At 38.4% G+C, this 27,927-nt stretch overlaps 1 protein-coding gene across 2 annotated transcripts; it reads left to right on the top strand.

Annotated features, from left to right (window-relative positions):
• Positions 1–1,397: 1,397 nt before the first annotated feature.
• LOC132268238 (uncharacterized) lies at positions 1,398–27,927 on the top strand. Of its 2 annotated transcripts, XM_059769056.1 has the most exons (12): positions 1,398–1,713; positions 1,891–3,715; positions 3,912–4,151; positions 8,755–8,884; positions 10,043–10,195; positions 10,527–10,771; positions 10,882–10,951; positions 19,306–19,512; positions 22,413–22,642; positions 23,742–23,820; positions 23,903–24,040; positions 26,852–27,927. In XM_059769056.1, exons 1-12 carry the CDS (start codon positions 1,623–1,625, stop codon positions 27,014–27,016), a joined length of 3,573 nt encoding a protein of 1,190 aa, XP_059625039.1. In that variant the 5' UTR covers positions 1,398–1,622; the 3' UTR covers positions 27,017–27,927. The 2 variants fall into 2 exon arrangements, with proteins under 2 accessions (XP_059625039.1, XP_059625038.1); XM_059769055.1 differs by having other exon boundaries at positions 1,398–3,715.

Here is a 27,927-nt window from a genome sequence, read left to right as displayed (position 1 = left end):
AATTTATAACAATCATTTCCAATATCTTCCTTTCTTCTTCTATCTTATATAGAAAACATAATCAGAAATAAAAAACACCACTGAAACATATTGAACAATTAGTCACAAATTTCAGACATTACCGAAAAATTCATCAGTCGTTCATAGCCAAAATACTCAAATCTACGTATATGAGCCATCTTGATAAATGGACACGACTTAAATATGTACTAATATCGGCAAAACAGTATAGAGATCAGATTCAAATTTGTACTAATGTCAGCAAAAGAGTGTAAAGATCAGATTCAAATTTGTACTAATGTTAGCAACTAATATGGAGGAGGATAAAAGAAAAATAATAACAATACCCCAAGTGTAAGGTCGGCCTTGATCATCAACAGCCAAACAATTCCACCCACCAATAGTTGTCTGCAATCAAGAACCCACCAGTAAATTCCACTCGCAACAGTAACACTTATTTTATGTTCCAATTCAAACTGACAATTTGTACATGGGCTATTTCTTTATTATCTATTTTAGTCTCTGGGGATGTCCTAAAGTTCCTCTTTGGTTCCAACCCAAAGTAAAAAACTGATAAACACCCAACTGAAAAAAATAAAAAATCATCTAACTAACAATAAACAATTTTATCTTAAAAAAAATACTATAAAAGCTATAAATCAACTCAACAGTAATAAAAGGTTCTAAAAAGATTGCAAGAAGAAGTAAACAAGAAAATTAACTGATATTTATTTAGATATATATATCTGAGTGATAGATATGAAGGGTAAAAAGGGGACTTTACAATCTTTACAAACGGTGAGTGAATTGCGATTTTGGTGACTACACAATGGACGTTTTGGAACTCAAGAGATTTCATTGTGCAAACCCATTCTTTCTCTTCGTTGTTGCCAATTCCCAACTATCCGTCTTCTCAAGAGTCCTTAAAAAAACAAAAAAAAAACCCAAATCAAAACCCTACAAAACTCAATCTTTCACCCAACAAAAAAGAAGAAGAAGATGAATTGAAGAAGATGTTTGTCTTGGCTATTTTTATTTGTGTGTGGTACAAAACTCTAAATCAAATTTCATGGTTAAGAGGAGAGAGAGCTTTTTCTCTTCCGTCTGGAAGAGAATTTGGTATAAAATGTTTCGAAGGAGCTTGGGAGTTTCAAATGGGAAGTGAAAATTTGAGAACAGCTATATAATTATATACATATTTTGTATAAAGAAGTTGTACAGAATAAGTGTACACACACTGAATATGGTAAATACAATTTTACCTCAACTGCCACCTCAGCAATTTTACCTCACTGGACAGCTTCCAGTGAGATGTGCAAAGGAGAGGATTTTTATGGCAAAACATTTTTACTCCATTTTATTTATTTATAATGTTATTACGATGTAAGCATGACGTGGAGGTTTTAGGCTAACAACTTACCCTGATCCTCGTCCTCCACCTCCTAGTTGGAACGCTAAGCATGGCAGCATCGTTCACATTGGTTTGATCTCAAATCATAGCAAACACATTATTTTGTTTGCTTCGCTTTATCCTCCATCCAAGCATCAATCGATGAGAGTCACCGCCATAACCCCAAAGCAGCAAGCAATCCTTGAATTTGATTTGATGATCCGAACCTGGTATGTCGCCGGCGTTGCTAGACTCCAGAGCTCCTGCACACACCTTTTACGTCCTCAATGAAGGTCACTCCCTGAAAAACCCTAATTCTGAAGGTCAGTTCTCTGCCCCTTCTCTACCATTCATTCTTTCTGGTTTCTCTTCAAACAATCAATCCCACACCATGAATTCATCAAATTCAAATAACGGGTCTTCTCGGTTTCCGAATTCTAACCGAATCCATCCCAATTTTGGCTTCAATTCGCCCGGATTGCCATCCGGAAAACCCGCAGTTGGTTCAGCTTCGGGTCTGTCGAAGCCACGTCTGAACAAGATGAGGAAACAAACGGCTCCTCCTCATCTTTCCAGGTCGACGCCGGCATCGGAAACCCGTAACGTTGATCCGGGTTTCAATCCTTTTCGCCCTGTCCCACTCCCCGGTGTGGGCAGTTCGATTTCAGGGGAATTTAACTTTGGGAGGGTTGATGATGCGGCATTTGTGTTTGGGGCGAATCGGAGAGATTCGAGCTCAAATTTGAATTATGGGATGGGAAATTCTATTGGAGATGTAGTTCTTGATGACTTGAGGAAATTGAAAATTGCTGGTGAAAAGGAATATGGAAGTAGCAGTAATCCTGTATTTAATTCCCACATAAGCGGTATTGATGAAAGTATGGTTTCAAAACTCCCATATGAGATGAGGAAGTTGAACATTGAAGGTTCAGGGACTATTGAAAGTTCTAGCAATGCTAAGGGTGTTGATTCCATCTCCAATCCGAAGAATAAGACTCACTTTAGCTTTGCAGGTGGGAATGTAGTATCAGAACTCCCAAATGAATTGAAGAAAATGTACATTAAAGACTCTGGGGAGTTTGATGGAGGTGGTCTTATTTATAATGCTGACAATATGGAAGGGTTTGCATTTGGAGGAACTGCTGTTGATTCTTTGGGCGAAAGCTCAGAGTTTACACTTCCCTCTAAGATGAAGAATTTGAACATTGAGGACTCTTATAATACTGGCATTGGTGAGGAGAAACATGTTAATGTTAATTCCAACGATAAGGGCAGCTTTGCTTTTGGAACCAGTATAAGCAATTGTGGTAGTTTGGGTGGAAGAACTGAAAATATGATTTCAGATGAAATAGGGAAGTTGAAAATTGGAAGCAGGGGGGAAGAAGCATCTTTTGGCTTAAATCAGAAATTAGAATTCACTGCAAAGAGGGACACTAGGCCAAAGAAAAAGAAAGGGAAGTTAAGGAAACCCGTCCCATCTCAACTGTGGTTTGGGCAAGATTTTAATTCAAGGGAAAACAGTTCACAAGAAATTCCAGAGTCTTCCGAGACATATTCACCTATGGATGTCTCACCATATCTGGAAGTATTAGCTGATAATAAATATTCAAGAGAAAATTCTGTGACATCAGAGGAGTCCTTCCATCTTGACGAAAACTATGTTTCAGGTGATACACTTCCAACTGTTTCACATGACACAACAGATGCAGATTTGATTGATGCAACACAGCGCTTGGATATTAGTGAAGCTGATGCAAAATACACAGAAACGAAAAGGCAAGACTCTGAGTATAATTTTAATAGGGATGGTTGTGCTGAAGGACATACAGAAGAATCTGTTTCTGAGGCAGAGACTGAAAGCTTTAAGTCTGCAACTGAACACTTAGACTGTATATCTGATACCTCTGCAGAAACTGAGATGAGTTCCAGTCCGAATATTAGGAGGCAATTTTGTTTTTCTTCAAGTTCAGAGGACACTGGCAGGATCAACTTCAGCTTTGCTGCGTCTTCATCTGCTCAAGGTCAATTATCAACAGCAACACGCCAGCACAAGAAGAAAAATCGGATTAAAGTTGCTCATGATTCATATAATTCTCCAAACACAAAAAGTACATACCCATCATCCTCTATGCAGTTCATTCCACATTCTAGAACTTCTTTGCTTTTGTCCCCTAGGAAGGGTCAAGAGGATGATGCATCCACTATATTAGGCAGAGGCCGGAACAAGTCTAATGCAATTAAAGAACTTGAGATCAATCCAGAAGCTATCTTGACTCCTGCTGCAAGTGTGGCAGCTCAAGAAGCCTGTGAAAAGTGGCGACTAAGGTGCAGATTTATATCTAAATACCTTGATATTTCTTTGCTTAAACTCTATTTTCAGATTCTCTTGCAATTAGCTAATGCTAAAATAGTTTTGCCCTGGTTGGCAGTTTGGATTTGTGGCTATGTTTTATGCTTAATATAGCAGTCATATGTTCATAATCAGACTTTGTTGAGAAGTTCTAATGTTGATTTATATCAGGGGAAACCAAGCATATGCAAATGGGGATCTGTCCAGAGCTGAAGATTACTACACACAAGGGGTGAAGTGTGTTTCTCAAAGTGAGACATCCAGAGGCTGTCTTAGGGCTTTGATGCTGTGCTATAGCAACCGTGCAGCAACAAGGATGTCTCTTGGGAGAATAAGAGCAGCACTAGGGGACTGTATGATGGCTGCTGCAATAGATCCCAACTTTCTCAAGGTGCAAGTAAGGGCTGCCAAGTAAGTTCATCCTTTATTAATGGTCCGCTATATTTGTTTTCAGGGATTTTTGATTTGTGCAACTCTATGCGCGTATGATATCTTGAATTGAAAGTTGATTCATTACCAAGGTTGTTTGTTGCTTAAGAATTGGTGACGAATGTAACTCCAAAACTGTAATTATGCTCAACTGTTTGCTCTATGCTGCGATTGTAGGAGTAGTTTAAATACAAAGGATGAGCGGACGTAGTTGACGTTGGAGTTGAAATAGCAATATTATTAGGTTCCGTTCTTTATGCTGGAATTAACTGGGAATTTCAAATTCTTGGAACTTAACAAAAGTTTTATCAGAATGTCATTTACTGTGAACACTAACTCCAATGAAGTATGGAATTTTTATAGTTCCACTTTAATAGGCATTTCGAATTGGTCAATTATGATAACAAGAACTGTGAAGCATATTTTGAAGTTTTACTTGCAACCCAAAAAATATATTTTTTTGTACACACACACGTCTACATATTGAAATTTTAGCCTGTGATTAAAAAGGAGTGAATAATCAAGGTCATTTAGGGTATTTGTTATGATTAAGTTCCGTGAACAAAATATGAATATTTTTGGCTCTTAAAGCTACAAAAGAGTTAACTTATCAAAAAAAAAAAAATGCTACAAAAGAGTTAAACAATGAAATTATTTTGACAAAATGGGGTTAACTTTTCTAAAAATGGCCTGTTAAGAAGTAATTGTTATTTTGAAATTTAAGTACATTACAACAATTGCAATCTCAACTTTTGAGAATTTCAAACTCGAGATTTTGGCACTTGAGAGTATGAATTCTCTATATTTAAACTTCTTAGCAAGCAAATTGACCCTTGGTGTGAATTATTCTTGATGAACGATAATATATGAAGTTGAATTTATATTGTGTATATGTTGTCTTCAAGAAGTTAGATATGAATGCTGGTAAATAAGTCCTGTTGGTATTACTATTGCTTTTGGTGTTTTTCTTTCTGTTTAACATTTATATGTTTGCTTGATTTTTTCATTAGTGAGGAAGCGTAAAAAAGAACCACAGATCTCAGTTATTAGAGAAACCTGGTAATCCTATGAAATTTTAGGAGCCCATATTTATGTTAAGATGTGAGCAATGATCCTTTACTAATTTGGAATTGCCCTTAACCAATGTGAACCAATTTCCTCTTCATGCTGCCAAAGAAGTGGGATTCTTGCTGAATCTAACTTTTATATTCTAAGCAATGCTGAGCTAACATCAATTTTCCGTTTAGTGTTTCTGGTGCTTCTATTGCGTGTATTGTAAAAATTATAGTGCATCAAATCCATTGTACTTATTTGTTTTAGCAGACTCTATAGGTTTCACTACTGGTTCTTTGTTCAAGTTTCAAATGACTTTCTAGTCAGATCAATCTCCTACAAGTGTTTACTCTCCCATCCAAATTTTAGTCTCTTTGCTAAATAGTATGGAATAATATAGAATGCCTTCTGAATAATTCATAAAATTTAGATTCATTTATCCTAGCTATTGCACTCCTTCCGCAACATGGAGAAGATTTGGGGAAGAAAAAGAAGAAATTAGGGAGGAAGAAACACTGCATTTCGGTATCACTAATTGCAATCAATCATGAACTCATAATAATTCCAATGCATAAGCCCATATATATAGGAAACCTGATAAGTATATAGGAAACCAAAATAAACTCTAGTCAAACACTACCAAACATGGCAAGCCCAAAAATAAGGGAAGTCCAAGAAATGAGGATATATAAAATAAATCCCGAAGTATGTCCCCTGTGCCTATGCCTAAAACAAGTACGTAACACATGGAGCATGATGCTCTGCATGATTTCCATCAATCGGTGTTATGAAATGTACATATAAGTTGAAGATGGCATGGTAGTGGTTTTAACAAATATATATATTTTTGATAAATAGTAGTGGTTTTAACAAATATATATATATATATATATATATATATATATATATATATATATATATTTGATAAGTAAAGTATATAGACAATGCTTAAGAGGGGAGCACATCCCAAAAGCTACACAAGGACCTCTCCAAGCCTCAAAAGCACTCTTCGTAGAAAGAGGCATAACCCACTATGCCCCAACGATGCTATGGAACATATCCCAACAATTGCAAGCCGCTGAGCAATAGAGAAGGAGGTGATCCAATGTCTCTTCATCTCTCCTGCCCATGTAGCACCGGTTCACTGTGACCTCTCCCCCTCAAGATGTCCGTCGTAAGGATCTGGCTCAAAGATACTGCCCAAGCAAAAAAGGCCACTTTGAGGGGGGCCATTGTGCACCACACGGCCTTCCATGGAAAAGGAATAGCCTGATCACTCACCAATCTCATGTAGAAAGAGTGCACCCTGAATCGCCCCTTGGAAGAGGGAATCTATAACCACTCATCTGACCCCACACCCTCCACCCTCTGACGGTAGAGCACTGCCAAAAAATCTTAAATGTCCTCCAGCTCCCAATCCTGGATATGTCTCAAAAACTGCATATCCCATGTCAGCCCTCTGCTATCAAGACAGTATTAGTCAACAATCATGACATGTGTGACTGCCGCAATCATGAGAAACATTGGATAGGAACAAGCTTAAGGAATGATCTCCACATTAATGGTCCTCCATCCTCCCAAAGCTGGATTCTCCTGCTATCCCTCACCCTGAAGCGAATGTGTTTTGAAAACTCATCGTAGTCTGTCTGGATGAATTTTCTAACCCTAACTCCAGTAGGGCACTTCACCTTTGAAGAACACCCACCCCTATCCTCTCCAAACTTGGAACAAATGACCCTTCTCTAGAGCCTACTCCTCTTCACCCTAAATCTCCATAACCACTTGCCTAACATGGCATTATTGAAGGGAGTAAGTCCCCTAACACCCAAACGCTGCATCTGAATCTGCCTGCACACCTGGTCCCAATTCATGAGATGGTACTTGAACTCCTCTCCCATTCCTCTCCATAGGAAATTCCATTGGAGCTTTTCAATCCTCTGCCACACTGAGGCTGGAATCTGAAAGAAAGATGGGAAGTGAGTAGGTATACTCGATAACGTGCTCTTCATCAAGGTCAAGCGACCCCTTTTTGACTGATTATACTTCTTCCACCATGCGAGCCTCCTCTCAAACTGCTCAATAACTGGGTCCCATGCTGCTATTCTCCTAAAAGGCACCCCCAAAGGCAAGCCTAAGTATGATATCGGGAACTCCCCTATCCCGCGACCCAGGATATCTGCGAAATCTAAGCCGCCACCTCCACCGGGACAATATTAGTCCTCCCTAAGTTCACGTTCAAGCTAAGAACTGCTTGGAAGCAAACCAACACACACCTCAGATATCTCAGCATCACAATAACTATAATATCATCAGCAAATAACAAATGTGAAATCTCCAATTGCTGCATTTTCTCTCTACCCACTCTGAAGCCTTTAATGAATCCCAGTTCCACTGCCCTCCTAGTCAGACAGCTTAATGGGTCCATCACTATAAGGAAAATTGGGGAAAGAGTGTCTCCTTTTTTCAAACCTCTCGAGCTGTTGAAGATCCAGAAGGAGTTCCATTCACCAGCTCCGAGAACCTCACTGTAGTGATGCACGCAGCACACCTCCATCCACCTCCCCCCAAACCCCATCCTCTCCAAAAGGTAAAGCAAGAAACCCCAGCTCACATGATCATAGGCCATCTCTACATCCAGCTTACAAAGGACTCCTGGGACTCTGCTACTCAATCTAGAACCCACACACTCGGAAGCTATGAGGGCTGAATCCAGAATCTGACATCCTCCCCCAAAAGCATAGTGAGAATATGAAATAACACCATCCAAAACTCCTTTCATGCGAGAGGCTTGGACTTTGGCAATAAGTTTGTACACACAACTCACCAAACTAATAGGTCTGAAGTCCTTAAAATCTGTAGGTCCCCTTTTTTTGGGAATGAGAGCAATAAATGAGGCATTCACACCCTTTTCAAATCGACCTTGCTCATGAAGATTGTGCCTTGACTCAGTACGGTCTTGAAGGTTGTGAAACTCAAAACCAACTAAGTTTTTAGTCTATACTTACAGTGTTTGAAATGATTCCCTACATTGGGTAATTTATAATTCTGTTTAGGCCATTCATTTATCAAAAAAGTAAATAAATTAACCTTCTGTTTAGGGCAATCATTACGTTTTCCTTTTGCTCTATAGGACAGATTTGGTCTTTTGGTCTACGTTGTGTGTGCAGGGGTTGGCCCAGTTTTGTTGCTTTTAATATAATAGTCTTATTTTACTTATCAAAGGAAACTTTTTTTTATTTATTTTTATTTTTCTATAATCAATGTGCTTTCAACCTTGTGGCCGTCATCATCATTCATCATCATCATTCGTCCTTGCCTTAATCCATATGAATGGGTCTGCTACATGACTATAATATGTTTATATTATTAGGTTAAAAGTATAGACTATTTAATCTGTTAAAGAACTTTTAGTCATTACACCAAGCTTTAACACTGTTGAATTGCAGCACCGGGTACCTCTAATCTAGACTGTGCTTTGTGATTGTAGAAAGTTATGGCCACTAACTTGCGCATTTTATTTATTGCTTTCTAGTTGTTACCTTGCGCTTGGTGAATTTGAAGATGCATCTCTACATTTCAAGAAATGCTTGCAGTCAGGTAGCGACATCAGTGTGGACCAAAAGCTATTAGTAGAAGCTTCTGAGGGCCTACTGAAGGCACAGGTAATGTAAAAGGTTTTCACTAAATCATCTTGTAATCATTCTTTTTCGTTTAGTACGTCTCATAATTCTATATGTAAACTGTAGCACCGTTTTGATAGTTGACAAAAAATTGAACAATCTACAAAAATTCATGATTAATTAGTGAATGCAGTACTTTATTAGATCTATAATGCCGAGTTAAGGAAGTCATCTATATTATTACCAACTGTATGTCTTGCTTACGCACGACTAGAGACAGATTTAACCATTGGTATTATTTTACACAAAGTGGATGCTCTCGGACTCTGATCCAAAGGTAGTCCTTTATATACATTTTAAGGCTATGTTTGGCGGGGCTTTCTAAAGCAAGACGACCTTCAATATGAATTTCTCTTATGAACTTCTTTGTAGACTTTATTTTGAGATGATGATAGCATTTGCTTTCGTGTTTTTTTTTTTTTAAAACTACACGCTTAACAATTTCATGGCAGTAGTACACTTATTTCATGTTAAGCATTTAGTACCTTTCAAGAAGTTTGACCGGTTTGTGCAATTAGTGTTTGGAAGAATGAAAGGACATAATAATTGGTTGAACTACTGTGAGGCCTTTAAAAAAGAGCTATGCTCGTTTGTACTAGCAACTCTGAAGTTCATGCTGATGGAACATAATTATCTACTGGAGAGTAGATGTGATATCACTTATAATGTTTGTATATTTTTTGTACTTATAAAAAAAAAAAGAAAAAAAAGTGTATTCCTTCCTGTCCTAAGCTTTCCGAAAGCTTGTTGGACCTAATTTGTTCTAATTCAGTTAGCACAAAACTGTTTTTGCTAAATGACATTCCTCTTACATTCTGTCTTCAGTTCTTATAAAACATGGGGAAGCTTAGCTTTTATGAATAAATAAGATGCAAGAGCTCAAAATATTAGGTTAACAGATAAAATTTACAAGTAGTCAAAATTTGTTTCTCTCTCTTGACATGTTTCATGTTTTTTGCTTTGGATTTTTTCTTCTTTCCAGTAATGTTTTTAAATGTGATGAGATTTGCTAAAGTTTGATTTGAAGTGAAAATATTAAAGTTTTGTGGAATTATTTGTGCTTAGTCTTTTCCTGCATAAAAAACTGAATACATTTTGGTTTGTCTAGTGATACCACTTATTGGTGTTTTTCCCTTTCAGAAAGTGTCTGAGTGCATGAGTCGATCTGCTGATCTTTTGAAACGAAGAACATCCACTGATGCAGAAAATGCTTTGGAAATAATTGCTGAGGCTTTAATAATAAGCTCTCACTCAGAAAAACTACAGGAGATGAAAGCAGTGGTTCTTCTCATGGTTTGTTCTTATATGAATTCTTACCTGAAACTTCACTTTGAGTAATGCCAGCAGGCCTAGTACCCAGAGTTGTTTGCTGTTAATCAACAGTGTTGGAAACAATGGACTGGGTACAGACCTAACTTTTGACATTATATGCACAAAGTCTCTGCCATGAGACTTGAATTTGCATTCTGATGCTTGGAGTCTAGCTTTCATTGGCACCAAGTAGTGGCCCTTGGAACTTCACTTCGAGCAACTTAAAAATAATTGAAAGTCAAAGTAAACCATATGAAGATTAGCATCTAAGTATTGTCCTCAGAGTTGATCTAACTTTTCTTCCGTCTAACAGCTGGGAAAATATGAAGAGGTTATTCAGTTGTGCGAGCAGACGCTTCGTTCTGTTGAGATAGACTCTCCTGCATCAGGTGCTGATGGCCACTTGGCACATCTGGATGGTTCAGACTCCCAAGAAAACTCTTCCTTCAGGCTTTGGCGGTGGCGCCTGATTGTCAAGTCTTATTTTCATTTAGGGAGGCTTGAGGATGCTCTTGCTTTTCTGGAGAAGCAAGTGGAATTAGAGCCTGTCTTGAAAAAGTAACTCCTAATCTTTACAAATGCAGAACTTCAGCATTTTTCTATGGGCAATTCTAATCAGTCCATTTTCTATGTGACATGAAGTTCCTGATGCTAATTTTACCATCCAGGTTTGGAAGCAAGTCTCTTGAAGCAGCAATTCCATTAGTTGGCACCATACGTGAGCTATTACACCATAAGGTATACCGTTTTCATGCTTTTATACTCTACTATTCTTACACATGCTAATTGTGGACGTGCTCTTCTTATCAATGAACATATGTTTTGGTATTTGCAATTTAGGCCAAGCTTTAAAAATTGATAAAATTAGTCTATAAGGCCCTGTTTAGCAACCTCTTTTGCATCGTATTTTTTGCTTCAGACTGTCTGCTGTAGTGAAGCAAAACATAGAAGCGTGTTTGGTAATGTTTGCTGCGATTTGAATAGTACCGAAACGTTTCCGAAAAAGAGGCTGAAACCGGAAGCACCAAATTGGTGTTTCCGGTTGCTTCCGCATTGTAGCAAAAACACTGTAGCGAGCGATGAACAGTACCCAAAAAAAAAGGACATTTTTAACTAGCCATTTTATTTTTCAAACTTGCAACACTTTTTTACCAAACATGTTTTCATGTTTTTGCTTCCAAAAATCTTGCAACCAATCATGCTTCCGATTACTATTGAACACACTCTAAAATAGAAACATTGTTTTTGTTTTGGGTCAAAACAAAAAAACGCAAAGCAAAAGTGGTTGCCAAACAGAGCCTAAAGAAGTCCAAAAAATATTGATATATAGAAAAATATCAAAACTGTTTTGGATAAATAAAGAAAAATAGTAATGAAAGAATTTTTATGGATGTGCATTCACATGGAACGGATAACGGAGGTCTTTAATTTATGATATATCTACTGTTGCGGCAAACTAAGCGAACCAAGCAACTATTACGAAACATGACAGAAAAATAAACACACCACACAAAGATTTATACGTGGTTCGGCAAAACCTACGTCCACGGTGGAGATCTAGCGAAAGTCTTCACTATGTGTAAAATCGGAGATTACAAGTTTCAGCCCTTCACTCTCTTTGCACGATTTTTAGCGTCTCTTCAACATACACTCCAAAACCTAAGCGCCCTTATAAATCGGGCTACAAGAGTACTAATTAGAGTCCACGAGCCACAAGCCAAAAACGGGTCAAAAAATTTCCTTAGGGCCAAGCCCCCGAACCCCCAGAGCTTTGGGCCCACATAAAGCTTAGAAACAGGTCGTAAGCGGGTCACAATGCGACCCGACACTAAATTCGGGCCACAATATCACACTACTTATATATATAAATTTATGAATGATCTGTTGAAGGGACTTCTTGCTTTGAGATTGAGGGAGGTGCCGGATGGGGGTTATATCGGATTCTCAAAACGCTTTTGTCGGAGGTTGCCAAATTCTTGATTTAGTGTTTATTGCTGAAAAATGCATGGACTCTAGGTTGTGTAGTGGGGCATCAAGAGTGTTATGCAAGCTGGACATTGAAAAGGCCTATGATCATGTTTCTTGGAGCTTTCTTCTTTTTCTGTTGGAAAGGATGGGTTTCGGTGAGAGATGGAGAAGTTGGATTTTGTTTTGCATTTCAAATGTTTGTTTCTCGGTCCTTGTGAATGGAGCTCCGATGGGTTTCTTCTGTAGTTCGAGGGGTTTGAGGCAGGGAGATCCGCTCTCTCCTTTTTTGTTCCTCATCGTGATGGAGGCTCTTAGTAGAATGCTGAGGAGGGCGGTGGATGTGGGTTTCTTGAGGGGTTTTCAGGTCGGAAGAGACGCTCTTAGTCAGTTGGAGATTTCTCATTTGATGTTTGGTGATGATACTTTGGTTTTTTGTGATGCGGATGTTTCTTAAATGAGATATTTGAGATGCGTTCTGATGTTGTTTTTGGATTGAAGATTAATGTGGGAAAAAGTGTTTGGGTTCCAATTGGGGAGGTTCCTGATATTTCTGTTCTTGTTGATACCTTAGGCTGTTGCATTGGCTCTTTCCCTATCTTTTACTTGGATCCTCTCGGGACGCCATCAAGGGATGTTTGGTGTGGGCAAGGATCTCTTGCTCTCTCCTATCCCAAACTCTTCAGGTTGCCATAAACAGACAGGCCTTGGTGAGTGACTGTTATCGTCTTGATAGTGGTAGATCATCCCGGGATGTTTGTTTTTTGAGGCATATTCAAGATTACGTAGTTGGTTTTTTAGAGTTGCTGTATCATCAAGAGATTGTTAGTGGAGTCCCTGATTCTATGGTATGGGCCCCCTCTTCTAGGGGTCATTTGAGGTTCGCTCATACTTTAGATGTCTTGGGATTTCTTGAGGAGATGCATTCCCGTGGAAGACTATTTGGCATTCTAAGGTCCCCCTCAAGGTGGCTTTCTTTGTTTGGACATCTATGTTGGGAAAGATATTGACCCAGGATAACCTTAAGAGGAGGAGACAAGTGGTTAACTGTTATTGTATGTGTAAGGGAGACTAGGAAACGGTAAATCATCTTCTTTTACATTGTTCAGTTGCTCGGGATTGCTGGTCTTTGATGTTTGGTTTGTTTGGAGTTCAGTGGGTTATGTCCAAATCTACTAGAGGCTTGAATGCTTGATTGGGGCCTGGAGAGGCTGTTTAGTGGGGGCTCATGTTCGGGATTTCTGAAGGATTACGCCTTTGTGTGTCTGGTGGTATTTATGGCTTGAACGAAATAGGAGATACTTTGAAGGGAAGGAGACTTCTATTGGTGTATTGAAATTCTTCATTTATTAGCTCTATTTTGTTTTGGGTTCTTGGGAGATATTGTAAATCCTTTGATGAGATAGTGGACTTTATTGACTCTTTGAGAGATTAGAGGCCGTATTTGGTCTTGTGTAGCTTTTGAGGGATGCGTTCCCCCTTTGAACGCTTCTTTTTATACAATCTTACTTATCAACAAAATATATATATATATATATATATATATATATATATATTTAAAGTAGATGGTAGTTAACATGACATCAGAGCAGGCAAGGTCCCTTGTTCAAACCTCACCGTCACCTTGATAATTAAAATTGAAGCATGAGTTGGACCAAAAGAAGGCCACACCGGGGGGGCCGAGGGGGGAGTTACCCTCTCTAATAGCTTAAGCTTTTAGAGTAGATGGTGGCAAGGATTGTTGAGGGCTGAAAGTGCTTGTACAAGAGAGGAAGTGTAAAGACGGGTCACATACGGAGGAGACATGCGGCAAGAGTCTCATCAAGTGGAAGGTGTTCTCGAATGTGTTTGCAGGACGAGCGTCAAGACTGCAATGAGGGTGTCGTAGGATTTGGGTGGGGGAGAATGTCACGCCCCACCTATTTTGCGGGAAGGTTTTGCCATGTGAGCGCTGAGGAGGACTCTACATAGAATTTGCATGGGATATGTGAAGAGTTGTTTTGGAGTCTTCCAGAGTAGTGTGGAGAGCTTGTAGGTATGTGTAGAGTGTATAGAAGAGTAGAGAATTTTATAGTGTTGTGGATATATATATATATATTTCATAATTGGTGTTAAATTTTATTAGAAGGTAAATCATTTGTATTTTGGGGGGGGGGGGGGGGGGGGGGGTGGGGGTGTGTGTGGTTGTTACAGGGTTTAAATATTAAAGTCACCCTCTCTAATAGCTTAAGCTTTTATAGTAGTTGAGCGCTGAGGGGCCTTGAGAGCTGAAAGTGCCTCTATGAGAGAGGAAGTGTAAAGACGGGTCACACATACGGAGGAGACATGCGGCAAGAGTCTCATCAAGTGGAAGGTGTTCTCGAATGTGTTTGCAGGATGAGCATCGAGAAGGCAATGAGGATGTCGTAGGATTTGGGCGGGGGAGAATGTCACGCCCCACCTATTTTGCAGGAAGGTTGCCCACATGAGCGCTGAGGACTCTACACAGCATCTGCATGTCATATGTGAAGAGTTGTTTTGGAGTCTTCCAGAGTAGTGTGGAGATTGTGGAGTATTGTAGACTGAGTTGGAAGATTCTAGAATGTTGGAGAGCTTGTAGGTATGTGTAGAGTGTATAGAAGATTCTAGAATAGTAGAGAATTTTATAGTGTTTTGGATATATGTATTTTTTTCATAATTGGTGTTGAATTTTATTAGAGGGTAAATCATTGGAGTACATGAGGAAAAGAGGGCAGAACAAAACAGTGGATGAAAACATCCATTTCCAATACACATGCAAAAGATAAAATAAAATGTTAAGGGATAGCATCAGTAGCATTTTGTCCAGCAGCATCTAATACTGAAAACCAAGTAGCAGAGGCCACCTCATGAGGAGAGTTTGAGTTCCCCGAGTGAAACCTATGATTCTTTTCCTTCCAAATCCCTCACAGAATGGCTGCAAATAACATTCTGGGAAGCTTTGAAGTTCTGTAGTAATATAGGAAATGTTCTGCAAGTTGTGGAAGCCTACTACCATTCTGAAAAACAGGTGCTGGCCAATGAAGAAGGGCTGCAAACCAATCCCTGATAGCAGCTGCAAAAGCACAATCCACAAAAAGATGATCTCTGTCATCAGAGGTATTGAGGCAATTGGCACACCTAGGAGCCAAACTCCAGCCCTTCCTCTGCAGATTAACACATGAAGGGTGCTCGTCAAGCATGATCATGCAGCAAGATATTGAAACTCTGGGTCTGCCCTGATTCCAGCAGAAAGGAGCCCATGGAACATGATTAAAATGAGGTCTACAGCTCTCCCATGCTTTTTTGAAAATAAATTGTCCAGATTGCCAACCAATTTGATCTTCAGCAACAGAAAGTGGAGTGGTCTGTAGATAATCTTTAAGGGGAAGAAGAGGTGCAATAGAGAGAACATCAAGATCCCAGTGACCATTAGGAGCTAGCGAGCACACAGGAGCATCAATGGGCAGGGATAGGTGTCTAAGAACTCTGAAGGAAAAATTAGCTCTGAGGAGAGCTCCCCTATACCAGGGGTCCAAAAATAGATTAATTTTGGTACCATTACCAATCTTATAAACTATATTTTGCAAAAGAATGTCCCTAACACTCTAAATAGGGATATTTGTGTAGAGAGCTTTAGAAAGTAGGGAGGACACCTATAAATAGGTGAGGAGTGTCATTTGTAACTAACAAGCTCCAAGTTTGAGAAGCTCCAAAACTGAGAGTGAGTTGCCACGAGTGTCGTAACCCATAAGTTGTGTACTCTCTTCAAGTAGTAATAAAAGTATTTTTTCCTCTTGCCAACCAAAGTGTCTAAGAGTGTGTGTGAGTGTGCAAGCCGAGCAGAGGGCGTGAGACACTACAATGCGGGTGAGAGGCACGAGTGACGGTGGGAGTTAGGCTGACCAAGGTCTTGTCGTGAGGAGGTACAATGCCTTGGTGCTGCACGGGCGTGTTTGGAGTAGTGGAGAAACTCTAGGCCCATGACAGCTCTCACCCCAGCTAGGATTTCAAGCATTGGAGGCTACGGTTTGAGGAGTCGACCATGCGGCGCTGTCCAATCCCTCTACCGCTGCATTTCGCGTGAGAGGCTAGTATTTTTGCTGCCATTTCTCTATCACACCTGATCTGAAATTCCATAGAACTTTACTGTCATGGCAATGTGAATCCTATTGTTTCATGTAAGGACCTAGTTCTCTCTTGTTGATTGGTGTTACAAATATATTTCTAGTAAATAGAAACCTTTATTTACATCAGATTGGTATCAAAGCAGTTATTTCTTGGTGGCTGCTTGTGTCTTTGTTTCTTGGTTGTTGGGTTTGTGATACATGATTGCTGAAGAGGTGGAAGAGTGAACCGTGGTCGGGGAGCTAGGAATAATGCTACTGTTGAAATGCTGGAGGAGTTGAGGTGGTTGATGAGGGAACAAATCTAGCACCTTACACAACTTGTTATTCAAAGAAACAATCGTTGCAATGGAAGTGAACATTAGTCTTTGTGGTGCAAAATCTGAAAATGAAGACAACCAGATTTTGGAGGGAGGAAGTGGTGGCAGTTCTAGTGACGGAGGAGGTTCAGAGGAAAGAGTTGCTCAGCATAATGGAAGGACTCAAGATCGCATTGGACATGCTCTACAAAATTTTAAAGAGTATGGTGTGTGAGTGCATGTCACAGAATTTGATGGAGTAATAAAACTGGAAGAATTTCTTGATTGGGTAGACAACATCGATAGTTACTTTGAATTGAAAGAAGTTCCCTAAGAGAGGAAAGTGAAAATTGTTGGCGCAAAACTAAGAGGTCCAGCCTCTACCTGGTGAAAGAACTACCAAAATGATGGGGAAAGACGGGAAGAGAAAGGTTAGAAGGTGGACAAGATGAAAGAGAAGCTGAGAGCTCAATTCTTGCCTCGGGATTTATTTATTTTTCCTGGGTACATGAGGACAATTTTATAGATATAAAACACATAATACAAAACAACTTCAAGGGCATATCCTTGGGATAACAAGAACATTGCTAACAGTAATAATCTGAGAAACAAAAGAAAATGGTTGAACAAACAGCATAAAAGAAAATATATCAGCCAAACTAGCATCAATGAAGGATGATCTCTCCCACAGTCATATCAGTGAGCATCAGGACCTCCCACCACACCCCTCTAGCATTGTTGTCATAAGTTCTATGAGGATTCTGATGCAGTCTCAAATTCCTCTCCTGCCATAGCTGCCAAATAACAGTGGCAAAAACTCGTTTCTGTGCTCTGCTTATTGCGTGGCAACGATAAAACACTGTAAAACAGTATACTCAAGGGTTCAGCAAGCTATCATTGAGGACTTATCTTGCTGAAACCGAAGCTCAAAGGGTCAGTCGATGTGTTAATGATCTCCGATTAGCCATACAAAACCAAGTAAGCCAGCAATGCTCTTATAAAGTCAAAGATGCTCATCCAGCTTGGACTAAAATTTGAAGCACAACTCACTTGCAACTCTTTCAAAAGGTTTGAAAATAATCGCAGCAGTGGGGCATCAACTAGTAGAGCGAGTAATGCCATTCAAAGTGAGCAGACAGCAGTTCCCACTTGTCCTAACAGCCAAGCAAACATTTCAGGTGGCAAAGTTTTTCAAAACAGGAATACCACGCAAGGGCAAGGAGTAGTAAAATGTTTTATATGTTCAGAACTTGGCGATCGATCTAATGAATGGCCAAAGAGGAGAACTGATGTTAATGTTAACTTTGTCGATGATCAGGATGGCGGATTTGAGAACTTTGTTAGGTACAAGAAGATGGTGGTGTTGACGAAGGAGTTAAAGGTGATGTGCTGGGCAAAATACTTGTTATCAGGCGGTATGCTTGCAGCTCTAGTTTACAACAAAGATGATTAGCTGCGTAAAAATATCTTCAGAACACGCTGTACTTCTGGGGGGAAGCTTTGCAATTTGATCATTGATAGTGGGAGCAGTGAAAATATGGTTTCTCAAGAAATGGTGGACAAGTAGACGTCCAACAGATGTTGCAACTGAATCTAACACTACAAAGAGGCTGCTGATTGGCATCAAAGATTCAAAGAGTTCCAAGTTGAGGATGGGGTTATGGTTTTCTTCACAAAGAAAGGTATCCTGTTTGCACTCATCACATATTGAAGTGCAAAACGATTGGCCCATGAATTTTTTTGTGCAAGTTTGGTGAAAAAGCCTATGAGATGGAACTTCCTCAAGGCCTAGACTTATCTCCCATTTTTAATGTGTCTGATCTCTATGGTTTTCATGGTGATTTAAGAGCTGAAATTGTCAGAGATAAAGGTGAGCCATCAAGTCCTCCTATGAAAAGAAAGATAAGGTTGAAAAGGTAATCCAAGTGCGTGAAATGAAGATGAGAGCTGGTACTTAATTTCATTTCCTTGTCAAAAAGATAGGAAAACCTGATTATGAGAACTAATGGATAAACGAAGAGGAGTTTATGAAACTTGATGACAAAATGTGCAAGGTTGCAAAAGTAGCAACTTGCATGGAGGCGCGTTCTTTCTAATGGAGGGAGAATGATGCGAATATATGTAAATATGTATAGTATCTGTTTTAGTTGGTGTTTTGGGTTGTTTTCTGCAAATAGTGTAGTCTAGGGGTTATCATAATTTCAGATTTTGGATGTTTTAGTTCAGCTAGGTTAAATTTGGGACCTTGGGTTGTTATGGGGTATTTGGGTTGGTTTTGTAATAGATGGTATGTGCATGAGGTATTAGAAAAGTTTCTTATATTTTTTGGGGCTTATGTACAAAACCCTAAAGTAGCTTCTTTAGGATAGAATGCAAAGAAAGAGGGAGTCTATCTTCTAGCAGTTTTTTGTAGACATTCCAGAACCAGAGTTGCTGCTCTCACCCCAGCTAGGGTTTCAAGCATTGGAGGTTAGGGTTTGAGATGTCTACCCTGTGGCGCCGTCCAATCCAATTCCCTCTACCGCTGCATTTCACGTGAGAGGTCTTTTTGTCTCTTAGCAATTTTGATTTCATCACTCTTCAAGCCAACTTCTTGTGTTCCAATGATTGATGTCTTCATGTTTCTAACCAAGTGCTACTATGCTGAAAAATCTGAAATGGTTAACTAATTTATATCTATTGATATATTTTTTCTCGACAACAGGCTGCAGGGAATGAGGCATTTCAATCAGGAAGGCATGCAGAAGCTGTTGAACACTACACTGCTGCTTTATTATGTAATATCCAGTCACGTCCTTTTGCAGCTATTTGTTTTTGCAATCGTGCTGCTGCATACCAAGCTCTTGGCCAAACCACCGATGCCATTGCAGACTGCTGTCTAGCTATAGCCCTTGATGGAAATTATCTCAAGGTTAGGCCTCAAAACTGCTGTTTTATGGGGAAGGGTTTGTTGGGTTGTCTTGCTGTCAAATGGAAATTGTGCCAAAATCTCTTTTTCATTACTTATTGGGGGCGGGTGAATTTTCTCTCTTTTTCAATTTTTTTTTTTAATTTTTTAATTTTTATGAGTAAAATTTCATTGAGAAAAGCTCAAAGGGGAGTGACACACTTAAAGAAACAACTACACAAAAGAATACATCACTATACCCTCAAACTATCCAGAAAATCAATAAAATTGTCTATAATGTACACACTTGCCCTTTAACCCCAAAAATTAATGAATTCATAGTGTTTTAGCAACCATATCAGTGCTTCCACAACATCAAATGTTACGACCTGAAATAGGGGCAATTACAAAACATGATTCAGAAACCGTCCGAATAAAATCACCAAAAAACATTCAAATTACAAATCCACAGTACATTCGTGGTCCCAAATCAACACAAATAACATCAAACAAACTCCCGCTGCGCAGCTCTGATAATCACCAACTTAAACAGGTCACGAACAACCTTAAAAAAAGTTGCACAGTGTTTACTCAAAATTTCGTAGAAAATTCAATTTTAATCGAAATGGGCCAAACCAAAATTCTTAAGAAACTTGACTTGAGGGGTAACATGACTGAACCACTTCTGGAGTCGGGAAACATTCCTAATTAAATCAGCTTTTAGAACTAAAAACAGCTTTTATAAGGTGAGCTGGAAATAAATCGTTCCATGAACTTTGGTCGTTTAGAAAATGTAAAAAAAAACTGAGAAAATTCCAAGACTTTGGTTGTTGGAAAGTGGATTCATAGAAGTCTAAACCTGGAAATTTTCGTAATTTTCCAACGTAAGAAGTTGAATAAACCATTTAAAATCTGTTTCGCCGCAGCGATAAAAAGATGGACAGCAGGCACTGTCGGATTTTCAACACGAAATTTTCCAGAGAGTTACAAGACACATGGGAGTACTTGTGGTAAAAATTTCAAGGCATTTGGAGCACAACAGCTCTTTATAAAAATTTCGTTCCAAAGGAAGACTTGAGAGAATTTTAAAAGAAATCTGGAAATGGGTATAGTGGTCCATCTTAGAACTGCTACTAATCATCCCAACACACCACTCCAATTTCAGCCCACAATAGAACACATTTAAAGTCCTTTACAGAACATAACATTATTTTACATATAGAACAATCTGGCCTCAAATGCAACGTGATCATCATATAACCTTCATACAAACATTTCATCACATTAAATATGCAAAACTAGATGGTCTCCAATTACATAATTTTCAGCAACTCCAATTGTTCTCCAATGATCGTAGAAAGCTGCATAGTGGTGGGGTGAGACAAGAAGTCCCAGTAGGAAATAGCCATAACATGTGTTGCTAAGAAATGTCATGAACCATCCAAAGCAGCAAGATACAAAGAGTAGGAGTGTGGATATATCAACTACAAGTAGGAATATGCATATACAAGAATACTTCAAATTGAAGTGCTTTATTTCTGCTTCACGGAATTCAGAAATCCACAACTACTTCAAAAGATGATGGAGAATCGAAGTGATCAAGTCATAGAGTAACTCAAAACCAACCATATACGCAAGAATTGAACAACAAAATCCATTACCACATAATAGACACAACATTACCATAGCAACATAAGTTATAGAAAACCCTACCTGAAAAAGATGATGCACGTAGAGATGATGAGCTGATGGTGGTGATGGTGATGGTGACAAATATAAGACATGCATTAGTGGGGCATGTGCCCCCTTCATAGGCTGCCACCAAAATATCCACTTCTCATTATCGCCCAAAACTCCTCCAAAGTTCAAGTAATTACACAAGCCTCCACTACTACAACTCCTATACACCAAGGTTCTTCATTAAATACATAATCACCCCTACTAACTAAATAAATCATTCCAAGACCTTGGGTCTCAATAAATGACAAACTCCCAATTAACGTAACAAAGTTTCCAAAAATAAATTGATCACACAATTAATCAAGATTAAAACTTAAATTAAAAATCCAGGGTATTACATCAAAAGACCTCCTAATTCTCTCACACCATAATTTCCGAAATATATAAAGCAGAACAACCCTCCATGCATATCGAGCTTGCCATCCTCTCCAAGACTTGAGAACTTCCATTGTAGAAGCCAGCAAAACCCTACCAAACACAACTAAAATCATAGGTTCGAAGCCGAAACGTCCCACGCTACTGGCCAGTGCAAAAGAAGATGAGTTTCTGACTCCTCATCCCTTTTGCACATGCAACACCAATTGACACAACCTGACGCTGCTTCCTCATATTGTTGACCTCCCGGAAGCCATTGTCCTCCCCAAAAAAAGCTGCATTGAGATCTGCTTTAGCTCTCTACACCCCTCTTCTCTTCCCTTTGTGCCTATGTTTCCTGCAGAGAAGTTCTACTTCGAACTTTCTGAATGGACATCCCCCAAAAAAACCTTTTCCTCAATAACAAACGAGGAAATTAGAGTATGAAGAAAAATGTAAAAAGCTGAGTATGGATGAGGAATCGCTAGCAGTAAACAAGAAAATAAACAAAACAGCCCATGTTGATTATGTTGAAGGATTTAAATATTTAAGTCACACCCTCTCTAACAGCTTAAGCTTTTGGAGTAGATGGTTGTCAACATGGTATTAGAGCAGGGTAGGTCTTGTGTTCAAACCTCACCGTCACCCTGATTTAAAATTGAAACACGTGTTGGACGAAAAGAAGGGCACATGTGAGGGGGCGTGGTGAATGATTTTACACCCTCTCTAACAGCTTAAGCTTTTGGAGTAGATGGTCATCAACAGATTATTCTATTCAGTTTTAGCATATCAGTAGATATTTGTTTTTAATTCTTGATATACTTCTGCAGGCAATTTCTAGAAGAGCCACTTTATTTGAGATGATTCGAGATTATGGACAAGCAGCTATTGATCTTCAAAGACTTATATCTCTTATCACAAAGCGAGCAGAGAAGGTGAACCAATCTGGAGCATCTGATAGAATGACCTGTGTGAATGACCTAAAACAAGCTCAATCACGGCTTTCTGTATTGGAAGAAGAAGTGAAAAAGGAAATCCCCTTGAATATGTATCTCATCTTGTAAGTTTCTATTTAAGTTTGTGTTATCAGCAGTTAAAACATGTCAGCACTTGCTTATGTTGTGCTGTCACCTATATATTCGAATCACTTATGTCCTACAGTAATCCATCCGAACGTACGTCTTGAAAGCTTCTAGAACTCGTATTTTCCCTGGATGCTCTGGTTTAATTAATGTGACCCTTTGCCAAATCCGTGATGTAATAAGACACGTAGATTATGGAGGCAAGAATTTCTTGCGTCATCCCCCAAGCTCCCATAGACCTGTTCATAAGCATGTTGAATATGTCATCTGTATCAATTCTGGGATTTTGTAACTAGTGGTCTCACAAAATATGAAGGGCTTTAGCTTAGTTTGAATGGGTTTAGTAATCATTCTATTTTAATGCCTTTCTGCTTAGGAAGTTTTTCCAAAACAAAGGATTTCCTTTTCTTGGCCAGTTGGAGTTAGGTCTTTTCAATTCTCTATGTTTTCTTCCTTTCTACCTTCTCTAACTGACCTAATTTCCCAAACAAATGAAATCTTCAATAATTTTTCCTGTCTCAGTCGACAAATTCAAGATGAATTTCTGTTGTAGAGTTGTCTCTTCTTCTTGGATGCTATTTTCATGGTCAACCTTTTTTTTTCCCCTCTGAAATTTTCTTTTATCTTCTTTGTATTGCTTGCCGGATTATTAAAATGTACTGCTTAGATAAATGAGTGTGCCTCAAATCTGTTACTTGCGACACCCAGTGTTTGGCAAATGAGCAGTGGTATACTAGAATGGGCTTGATGATTGCCCATTCATGCCACGTTTTTTAAATCAATATAGAAGGACAGCTATATTTCTATGTACGAAATTTATCTTTATTGTTTTTCAGAATGTGCATTCAGTGCAAAGAGTTTTTCCATTTGCTTAGAAGGCAGTACGGACAAATAATGTAATATTTGTTGTTTTCATTGTAGCTATGATATTGTCGGAATTGTATTTTCAATGGGATAGAAAATTCTATTATGCTCATGAACTAGAATGGGCTTGTGTAATCATTGTTACGACATTTTTGCTGCCAAGATCAATTAAATAAAGCTTCTAAAATTATTTTGTATTTCAAATTATGTTAGGGGAGTTGAACCATCTGTTACGGTATCAGAAATTAAGAAGGCCTACAAGAAAGCTGCTCTCAGACATCATCCTGACAAGGTTTGACCTTTTAATATCTGCTTATATATTTATAATATTTACTATTGTTTGCCTTTTCTGAAAGGTTTTTTAACTGATATAGGCTGGTCAATTTTTGGCAAGAAGTGAGAATGGAGATGCTGAGCTTTGGAAGGAAGTAGCAGAAGAGGCTCACAAAGATGCTGACAGGCTTTTCAAAATGATTGGAGAGGCCTACGCAGTACTCTCAGACCCTACCAAGGTCTCACTGGCATATTACAATATTCCTTCTTATATTATGCCCCTCCCTCTCTTTCCCCCTTGCAACACCTTTTTTTTTTTTTTTTTTTTTTTTTTTTTCTTCTTTATTTTTTGCCTGAAACATTTTTTCAGAAGGCCCTACCAAAGGTGGCTTGTCCACTTCTCTTAATTGTTTTCCCCCTAGAGATTACCAAAGTAATCTCGCTAATCACACTTGCATGGCTATATATCACTTCCTTCGCAGTGAGTCATTGCAACTGCACCCTAATGCAATTTCTCTGCACCAACTTTCTTTCTCTAAACACACACACAAGTATACATGCATAACTGATGGGGACGTGTTTCAAGTGGATATTGTGCTATTGTGGTCATGATGCACATGGATGGTGTCTTTGTGTTTCCTATGGGTTTTTGAGATAATTCTAGTACTAGGATCTTTACTAGTCTTTTGGAATATTATGATATCTTTAGTTAATTCTTTTTAAAAATATATATATTTAAATGCATTTGACACACAAACGAGAAGATATAATCCAATTAACTAAAAAACAGTTTAGAAGAAATAAGCCTCAAGTCTTCATAGAATCGAAACCTCAATGATATCTCCAACACTCAAACTAGTTACCTTTTTCCTTTCCTTAATTTGACTCTAAATTGAATGAAAAACTTTGTTACTTAGACTCATATATTCAAAAAGAGAGTTTGGACCTGATGTTGCTTTTAAAATTAAAGATATTGTGTGATCAACATATAGATTAACTTGAAAGCTGAACTTCTATAAAATAAAAGTAAACGTAGTAGCTTAGCCATAATTTATGGGCGAGAATGTTGATTAGTTATGGAACTTTGTTTATAAAGTAGCGCGCTCGAAATGCAAATGTTGAGATGAATGTGATAGGACAAGAGTTAGATATGAAAGCATTTACGAGATGTGGAAGTAGTGAGGAAGAGTGACATGACCTACATTGAAGTTTTAAGAGTAAATTACTCTGACCTCCCTGAGGTTTGCCTTTGTTACCTCGGACTAAACTAGTGAAAAAAGTTTGGTCAACCTCCCTAAGGTTTGGTTCACCTTACTCTGACCACTCCTGCCGTTGTTAGTCAGGATAAATGACAATTAAAGAAGTAAATTGAAATGCCTGAAATGTCCTTGTGTGATGCAAAATGACAAAAGTGACATTATTAAACATAGAAATGACCACTTAGAGCACGATGTTTTGGATAAAAATACCCTGACCTTTTTAATCACTTTAATTACCAATAACTAATAATTAATAAAATTAATATTTTTTGTTTCTAATACTAATTTGATTAACTTAATGCTTAATGTTTAATTTATAGAATTATATAAAATATAAACAAGAAAAATTGTTCTATTAAAAATATAATTTAAAATTAATAAATATATACACACAGATCACTAATAAATTAGTACATAATTAATGAAGATTAATCACAGATCATTTATAACTAATTCTATATTTTATATGCATATTACATATATAAACATATATATATATATATATATATATATTTATATTTTATTACACTCCCTCCTCTCTCTCTCTCTCTCTCTCTCTCTCTCTCTCTCTCTCTCTCTCTCTATCCACTGCCCTTCTCTCCGCCCCACCACTATCTCCCCCGCCCCTCTTTTTCTACCACTCTCTCTCGCAGTGTTCCATGGTCCCATTACTTCCATGGTTCCATGGTCCCATTACTCCCATACACATCACTGTGTGCATAAGTTGTGACAGCTTCAGATCGTGGGATGTGATGGTTCCATAGTCTGTCTGGTCCCGTTACTCCGTCTGTTGGGTTTGTGGTGTTCATATTTCAGATCTTGGGCTTTGTTTGAGTTCTAATTCGTTTTCGCATCCTTACTTTGATTCTAAAATTTCTGTCTTGAGATTTCCAAGGGTAGCTTGGTAGTGATCTTGCTAGTCGATAAGAGTGGTGGTTGAATCGGCTGTGACTTTTCCTGATTCGGAGCCATCGGTACCTCTTTTGATTGGTTACTCTAGATCTACAATCGACGATGGAGTATGAGGCGAAATCTGGTAATGATGGTGATGGATTGATTGAGGATTTAGAGTTTCCTGATAATGTATATTCTGAAGGTAAGGTTCAAGATATCTAAACAGAGATTTTTAAAATTAAAAGCTCATTAAATGGAAAAGGTAATTTCAGATCTACAACGGAAATAGTTTCGAGAGAAGAGGCTGTCATTTTGGTTTCAGTGGCCATCGTTGTGGTTAGTCTTTTGTAATTTTGGGTGGGGAGTGGCGGCTAGTGGTGGTTGAGTGCAGAGAGATATGGGAAGTATATTTGTCTATTGAAATTTTGGATTGCTTCATAAGCATGGCGTGTACAAACTTGTATTAAAGATGTGGGCAATTAGGTAATTTTATAACTACCGTAAGTGAATTTAACAGGTCTTAATCTAAAAGTTTAATATGAGGGTAATAAAGGCAAACCTCATGGGAGGTGAGAGTAATTTACCCTATTATTATAAAGAGAGACTGAAAATCAACATGGATTAAGATACAAAGATAAAATATTATTATTTTTGGTTCAACTTAAGTCACAGTATTAAGATAGAGCGAATTGTTGAAACATGATTCTTTGTAGTGAATTCCAAATAGTTGAGGTAGTATTTGTGGAGTTTTGTCAAATTTTGTGAGGTATGTACTTTCTGGTTACTCTTCTGCATTCTTAAACATCCCTATTACTGGCCTTAAAACTATCACTCTTTTTGGTTCATTTTTTCCATTTGAACTTTGTGGTTAACTTGGTTAATTGTTATCTATTGCAGCGGTCACGTTATGACCTTGAAGAAGAAATAAGGAATAATGCCCAGAAGAGAGGTAGTGGAAGCAGCATGTCAAGAACACATACAGATGTCCAGAATTATCCATTTGAGAGAAGCGGCAACAGGCGGCAATGGCAAGAAGTATGGAGATCGTATGGGAACTCATAGTTTGGAGGGTCAGAAACAACTTGATTAAACATGTATTCAAGCAGACTGTTTGTGAAGTTGATTATTGAAATCTTGAGATTTCAAATGAAGCTCAAAATAGGAAGGCCTACTGTGATGCTTCCCTAAGCAAAAGGAAATTGCACGGTATGCTGCATTCACTCTGTAGTTTCAGCATGAAGCTCCAGCATCGGCGCAATCACTCCAGCCACTATCGTAGAAAGAGTGGCGTATGTGCATATGTAGGTTCCATGGATGAAGCTTGGAGAGGAATTTAGTAATCTTAACGATTGCAATGGTTTTGGGCGAGAAATTAAAATATTGTTTTATCTTATAATAGGTTAGTAGTTTGTGAGGAAGTTAAGTAAAGAAATTTGATATTCTTGAGGACTTGAAACAAAAGAAAAAAAAAAAAATTACTCTATTTAATGTTCAGAAAAGCTTAGAGAGAGAGAGAGAGAGAGAGAGAGAGAGAGATGTGTACTGACAATGTCTACAGATGTGATGAAAGATATGGATGCAAACCAAGAATGATATATGGCCCCGGCAGTTTACGAGTGTTGGCTGGGACAATGCTGACTGATGATACAAAAAGAAGTAGCAGTGGGTTTCTTGGAGGACAGGTAGGACTCCGTCAAATCGTGTGTTGTATCTCTTTGTTTTGCTGTAAGTTTGGCACATAAGAGTTTTTACTGTACAGAACACTGTTTGTTGTGTTAATATGGAAGTGTAGGCGTTCAATTTCACATAAATTTCAAAGTTCGACAGTAAGCTCTCTTTGTTCTCAAGTTATTTGCCCTTATTATGATTTGTATTCATTTAGGCAGCATCTTGATGCTGTTAACTTTTCCATTGACATTGGTGAGTTTTTTTTATTACAATTCTAGCGTCCATTGGTTTGTTTTTCCTTCCAA

The sequence above is a fragment of the Cornus florida genome, unplaced genomic scaffold (assembly GCF_030987335.1).
Source record: "Cornus florida cultivar Cherokee Brave unplaced genomic scaffold, ASM3098733v1 CherokeeBrave_3.0.0_Hap2_Chr08, whole genome shotgun sequence".
NCBI lineage: Eukaryota > Viridiplantae > Streptophyta > Magnoliopsida > Cornales > Cornaceae > Cornus > Cornus florida.
Note: the sequence above shows the minus strand (reverse complement) of the source record. Positions and strands in the feature narration are given on the sequence as shown.